General features: G+C 65.2%; 1 protein-coding gene across 1 annotated transcript; it reads left to right on the top strand.

Annotated features, from left to right (window-relative positions):
* The first annotated feature begins 1569 nt into the window (after positions 1–1569).
* Positions 1570–6485, top strand: SLC16A8 (solute carrier family 16 member 8). Its single transcript, XM_081084645.1, has 4 exons — positions 1570–1892; positions 2326–2469; positions 2675–3487; positions 5988–6485. The coding sequence occupies exons 1-4, from the start codon at positions 1679–1681 to the stop codon at positions 6269–6271; spliced, it is 1455 nt and encodes a 484-aa protein (XP_080940771.1). The 5' UTR covers positions 1570–1678; the 3' UTR covers positions 6272–6485.
* Positions 6486–6761: the final 276 nt, after the last annotated feature.

The following is a 6761-nucleotide window of genomic DNA, read 5'->3' as shown; positions in this document are numbered from 1 at the left end:
TGCTCTCTGGTCTGGGGGCCCCCTCTGATCCCTTCACAGCCCTCCCCCTCCTCCATCTCCAGCCTCAGGAAATAGCTGCCTCTCCAGGGGCAGCGGGTGGCCTGGGACACAGCGCCCTTTGTTCCGCCCTCCCTGCCCCGTCCCGGGCTCTCCTGGATTAGCCTTATCCCGGGGAAGGCACAGAGGCCCTTCCTGGAATGTGGCCGGGGGTCAGGGGCACACGAGGCATTGAGGTGATTGGGGCCTGGTGGGGGGGGTGCCTCTCCAAGACAGGACTATGCCCCCAGCACCAGCAGGACCCCCACCCCCACCCCCACCAGAATAGGGCTCTGTGTGTCCTCCTGGGGCCCCAGAACGTGAAGCCTCATCTGTCCAAATCTCCCCGGCAGGCCTGGGGCCCCCTGTCCCTTCACCCCTCCCAGGAAAAGCCTCTTAGGGGGTGGGGGGGGGAATGCTCTAAGCCCCCAGCCTGGGGTAAGAGCCAGGCCAGTGGCTGATCTGCAGGCAAGCCTGGGAGTCTGGCTGCACCCCCCACCAGGCTGGGGTACACCGGGGAGCCCCCCCTGCAGGCCTCAGATGTGAGGCTGGACGCCCAAACCCACAGGACGGCTCTGGTGAGTGTGGGGCAAGGCTGCCAGGGACCACCCTGTCTCATGAGAAGAGGGCAGCAGGCAGAAAGGCCAGACCTGTCCTGGCAGGGAAGGGGCAGAGTTCCGACACCCACAGGTCCCTGGGCATTGCCCGATGCCAGGAGGGAGGCCCAGGTGAGGAGGGGCTGCAGGAGGGACGGAGGCTGCCGCCCAGCTAGAGGCTCGTCCATCCCAGGGACGGGGAACGCAGGTGGCTGCCGCGTGAACCCATGGCTGAGCCCAGGAGTGTGACAGACTTCTGAGCGGGTTCCGGCATGTGCAGGGGTTGGGGAGGCTGCTAGGGGTTCAGGGGGCAGAAGGGCTCTCTCCTGGTGCCGCCTAAAGGTCCCCACCTGCCCAGTGCGAGCCAGACCTCCAACCCCACCCCAAGAGTCCCTGCTGGCCTGGGGTGATCAATCCCTCATCTTACAGGTGGGGAGACTGAGGCTCACAGGGGCAGGGCCTGTCCAAGCCACCCAGCAGATGGCTGAGCTGGATGAGCTGGGACTCGGCTCCCTTGGCTTCCGAGAGGCTAATGCTCTATACCCGCACTCTGTCCCCCTCCCCCCATAATATTCCAATGACAACAGTCACTCCTGGTCATCGAGGAACCAGGACATACCACAGGCCAAGGGGGCACTCGGCCCATTTCGCTGCTGGTGCCTGATTCTCCCCCCGCCCTCCCTCCCGCTTGGTCCCCTGTCCAACATCAGACATGCTCGCTGGGGACACCACACTGCCAGGCACACGCTGGCTGCCAGGCTCCCCGCTCACCACACCCCCTCTCCTGCCGCCACCAGGCCCTGAAGAGCCAGGGGTGCCCCCCATAGAGACTTCCGGAAGTCAGGACTCAGGTGGGACCGACTCTGTTGTCCCCCCTCTTCCCTCACGCGCCCGCGGGAGGCGGGAATCTGGCCGCATTCCCTGCGCAGGGCTCGGGTGGGGAGGCCGGTGCCTCCGTTTCCCCAGGCTGGGCCTCCCTCCCGCTGGTCTGGGTGACACCCTGGCTGCTCCCTCTCGTCTCCTCTTCCCCAGCAGAGGCAGAGGCCATGGGCACGGGCGGCCCCCGGCGGGGCGAGGGCCCCCCCGACGGCGGCTGGGGCTGGGCGGTGCTGGGCGCCTGCTTCGTGGCCACCGGCTTCGCCTACGGCGTCCCCAAGGCCGTGAGCGTCTTCTTCCGCGCGCTCATGCGCGACTTCGGCGCGGGCTACAGCGAGGCGGCCTGGGTGTCCTCCCTCATGCTCGCCATGCTCTACGGCTCCGGTCAGCGCCCGCCCGGCGGCGGGGGGTTAGGGACCCGCAGGTGCCGGACCCGTGGGCGCTCTCGGGGCCCCTCGGACGGCGCGGGGACCCCGGAGAGGGGAGGCGGGGACAGGAAAGGGGCAGCGGCCGGCCGGAGGGGAGGCCGCCACGCCCCCAGGCTGTGCAGATAAGGGGGTGGGCCTGCCCTTCCCGCGTTGGGTTCCGTGTTTTCTGGAGGGTGGGGAGGGGGCTCTGGGCCAGGACAGGTCCCTCCCCGAGTCCCCGCGGGGCGCTGTCTCCTGGGCGTGTCCCAGCCGAGCCGTGTGCCCCGGGGGCCCCCGCGCCACGGGTGACCTGATCCCCCAGCCTCCTCCAGGGCTGGGGGTGCAGAGCCTGGCGTGTGTCCACCCGAGAAGAGAGCGGACCAGCCGAGCGTGACTCTGCCTGCCCCCAGGCCCGGTGTCCAGCGTCCTCGTGGCCCGTTTCGGCTGCCGCCCGGTGATGCTGGTGGGCGGGCTGCTGGCCTCGGCGGGCATGGTCCTGGCTTCCTTCGCCCGGCGCCTCCTGGAGCTCTACCTGACGGCGGGGGTGCTCACAGGTGAGGGCCGTGGGGGGCCGGGAGTCCTGGGCAAGAGCCCCTGTCCTCCGTTTCCCCGCGAGGAGCTGTCCGCCAGTCCCTCTGCTCACCTCCGGGGGGAGGGGGGTGGTTCGCCCCGCGGGGCCTCGCCCCGCCCTCCCGCTCTGGGGCCGGGGCCTGGGGAGCCTGGCCAGCGCCGCCCGCCCGCCCGCCCGCCCGCCCGCAGGCCTGGGCCTGGCCCTCAACTTCCAGCCGTCGCTCATCATGCTGGGGCGCTACTTCGACCGGCGGCGGCCGCTGGCCAACGGGCTGGCGGCGGCGGGCAGCCCCGTGTTCCTGGCGGCGCTGTCGCCGCTGGGCCAGCAGCTGCTGGAGCGCTTCGGCTGGCGCGGCGGCTTCCTGCTGCTGGGCGGCCTCCTGCTGCACTGCTGCGCGTGCGGCGCCCTCATGCGGCCGCCGGGGCCCGGCCCTCGGCGCGGGGGCAGCGCCCGGGAGGCGCGGGCGGAGGCGGCCCGCCAGGGGCTGAGCCCGAGCGCGGCGCCCGCCGGCCCGGCCCGCCGCCGCCTGCTGGACGTGGCCGTGTGCGCCGACCGCGCCTTCGCCGTGTACGCCGTCACCAAGTTCCTGATGGCGCTGGGGCTCTTCGTGCCCGCCATCCTGCTGGTGAACTACGCCAAGGACGCGGGCGTGCCCGACGCGGACGCCGCCTTCCTGCTCTCCGTCGTGGGCTTCGTGGACATCGTGGCGCGGCCGGCGTGCGGGGCCCTGGCCGGCCTGGCGCGCCTGCGGCCGCACGTGGCCGACCTCTTCAGCCTGGCCCTGCTGGCCAACGGGCTCACCGACCTGAGCAGCGCGCGCGCCCGCTCCTATGGCGCCCTGGTCGCCTTCTGCGTGGCGTTCGGCCTCTCCTACGGCATGGTGGGGGCGCTGCAGTTCGAGGTGCTCATGGCGGCCGTGGGCGCGCCCCGCTTCCCCAGCGCGCTGGGCCTGGTGCTGCTCATCGAGGCCGTGGCTGTGCTCATCGGACCGCCTTCTGCGGGTGCGCCCTTCAGGAGGGGGTGGCGCGGCCGAGGGCCCCTGAGCCCGCAGGAAGCCCCCTGCCTGTAAAATGGAACTTACAGGGATGACCCCTCAGAGGAGACAGCCTGGTGGGTGGGCTCCCCTTCCCGTGGCTTACTAGCCTTCCTCCAGGCCGGTGCCACCAGCTCTGGGTGGGGACGGAAAAGTGCCAGGAAGCACCAACATTGATGGCTGCCGGCTCATCTCTGGCAGCTGGCACAGAACAAATGCGCATTCTCCTTTTGTAGCTGGGGAAACTGAGGCACAGAGTCCTAGTACAAGTTTCAGTCCCAGAATGACAGTGCAGCCCTGCCCGGCACTAAATGCCTCGCCTTTGAAGCACTTCCTCTGAGTGCTTTAGTGGCCCAGCCCCTGAGTGACTGGAACAGGGACCGTGTCTTTGGAGAGCCAGCCCTGGGGCCAGGAGCGGAGTGGGGGTGCTCAGGGTGCTCACGTGGAGGAGGGGCGCTGGGTTCTTCCCCTGCGCACACTGCCTGCTGGGCACTCGACACTCATCACCTTTTAGGAAATCGTCCTGAGGAGGTGGTCCAGGAGGGCTTCCTGCAGGCGCTGGCATGAAGGCAGCCCCACAAGGCTCTCCTGACAGGGCACAGGGTAGACTCGCAGGGGGCAGTATTCCTGCACGAGGAAGGCAGGAGCTAGGGCCGGGAAGGTGTGAGGGGGACATTCGTATCTTCCTGGGTGGTTGGGTGATCCCTAAACAGCAGAAGCCGGGCTGTGAGGCGGAGGGAGCTGTCAGCTGCAGGAAGGGACCCGTGGGAGGGAGAGGTCACCTTTGCTGGCGCCCAGCGTGCACAGAGATGGGGTGAGCTGCCCATGCTTCCAGGGCAGGGCTAGCTGAGTGCCCTCAGCAAGATTGGTCACCTCACCTGACCCAGTGGGAACTGCAAAGCCTTTGAAACCATGTACGGAGGCCCCCAAGCTTACTACCAAAGCCCACAAAACCAGCCCCCTCCCTGCCCCAACCAGGCTTAGAGAACCAGCTCTCATTTTCCTGTGTAGTTCCTAACCCTAACCCTAATCCTAAACTATAACATAGCCTTAAACCATAACCCTAACCCTAAGCCACAACCCTAACCCAAACCCTAAGCCATAACCCTAACCCTAACCCTAACCCTAAGCCATAACCCTAATCCTAAACTATAACCCTAACCATAAACCATAACCCTAATCCTAAACTATAACCCAAACCCTAAGCCATAACCCTAATCCTAAACTATAACCCAAACCCTAAGCCATAACCCTAATCCTAAACCATAACCCTAAACCATAACCCTAACCCTAAGCCACAACCCTAACCCAAACCCTAAGCCATAACCCTAACCCTAAACTATAACCCTAACCCTAAGCCATAACCCTAATCCTAAACTATAACCCTAAACCATAACCTAAACCCACCACTAGGTTCCGGTGTCACTTGAGTCGAGGTGTCCGTGGGGGACCAGCGGGAAGACACAGACAAGGAACCTGCTCACCACCCATCAGGTTCCTAATCCTAAGCCATAACCCTAACCCTAAACCATAACTCTAATCCTAAACTATAACCTTAAACCATAACCATAACCCTAAGCCATAACCCTAACCCTAAGCTATAACCCTAACCCTAATCCTAAACTATAATCCTAACCCTAAACCATAACCATAACCCTAACCCCTAACCCTAAGCCATAACTCTAACCCTAACCTTTAACCATAACCATAACCTAATAGGCAGAGAAGTCACGTGGGCTGTGTATGGGTGGGACAGGGACCAGGAAGACAAGTTTGGTGGAGTACTGCTCAGAGGGGCTCAGGGGGCACAGCCGGCTCAGGGGTCACTGGGCACTTGCAAGGTCACAGAGATGCAGACCCAGGTGTGGACAGCCACAAGAATGCCCGGGAGAGGGAGGAGCCCGCGGAGGAACCACACTTTAGGGGAAAGTATTTGCAATGAAAAGATTTTCCTGAGAATGACAGTAACAGTGCGTGTGATGGAAAACTTGGGTAATGCAGAGAAGGGAATAGGAGTGACCAACCCACAAACCCTGTCCCAGGTCCCAGCCTTGCCACTGAGCTCAGTGGGGGTCCCAGGAGGAGCGGAGGCGGCCAGGGGGTGGGGCGGGGGCGGGGCCCGTGGAGAGCTGAGACTGGCCCTGAAGGTTGGTGGGAAGAGCAAGAGTTGGGGGGCCCCAGGAGAGGGGCTGAGCCCAGAGCCCCTCCCTTGCCCACTCCTACCCCGAATCTCCCAGCCGCATGCCGCGCAGGCACATGTGGGGTTTGAATCTGCGGGTGGAGGGGAGCCTCGTTAACTATAAAGTGCTGCCTCGCTATGTCACTGAAGAACTTGAGGCCCATTTTTAAGGTCTCACATGGCAGAACTTGTGCGGGGTTTTCATTCTGTAAAATGGGAATCAAGACTGGGGGTGCAGGGTGGGGTCCCCCGCTTGTCCTTAACCGCCCCCCCCCCTTCCCCACCCCAGGCCACCTGGTGGACGCGCTGAAGAGCTACGAGGTCATCTTCTACCTGGCGGGCTCCGAGGTGGTCCTGGCCGGGCTCTTCATGGCTGTGGCCACCTGCTGCCTGCGCCGCGCTCAGGACGCCCCGCCTGGCGACTCGGAGGCCGCTGAGGCCGAAGGGGACTCCGAGCCCCTGCCCACCCCGGAGCCCAGTGTCCCTGAGGCTCTGGAGTTGCTCAGCCCTGGGGCTGGGCCCTCAGCACCCGAGGTGGAGGCAGAGCCAGGGCTGGACCCGGAGTCTGTGTAGCGCAGAGGCTGGGGTGGAGAGCTAGTGACTGCAGACACAGGGCTTCCCTGGCCGAGGGAGGCTGCTCAGGGTGGTCACCCCTGGGTGCCAGGTGCGAGCTTCCTCCCTGTCTGCCCTGCGAGCCATGGCCGGCCCTGCCCCCGCTCAGTGAAGCTGCTGAGCCCAAAATGGGCCTGAGCGCTGTGAAACTCAAGTTCATAAAACTCAGCCCAAAGACAGGTTCTGTTCCTGCGCCTCTGCTGTGGCTGTGGCTCTGGCTTCGACCTGGGGAGGGGCCGGTAGGATGGGGCAGAGATGGGGGAAGGGTGGGGAAGGTGATCCCAGACTGAGGGCTGGGGTGGGCCTGGCCCTGGGCTCCCACCAGCCCCAGCCCTGCCCACTGGCAGCACCTGCCACTGGAGGGTGGGGGCTGCTTGTGGAGGGGGACCCAGAACCTCTGAGAAAGAGCAGCGTCGAGGACGGGGTGAGTCCTGGCCCTGAGCCTCCACTC

This window comes from Myotis nattereri (genome assembly GCF_964212035.1).
Source record: "Myotis nattereri genome assembly, chromosome: 2".
NCBI classification, from domain to species: domain Eukaryota; kingdom Metazoa; phylum Chordata; class Mammalia; order Chiroptera; family Vespertilionidae; genus Myotis; species Myotis nattereri.
Note: the sequence above shows the minus strand (reverse complement) of the source record. Positions and strands in the feature narration are given on the sequence as shown.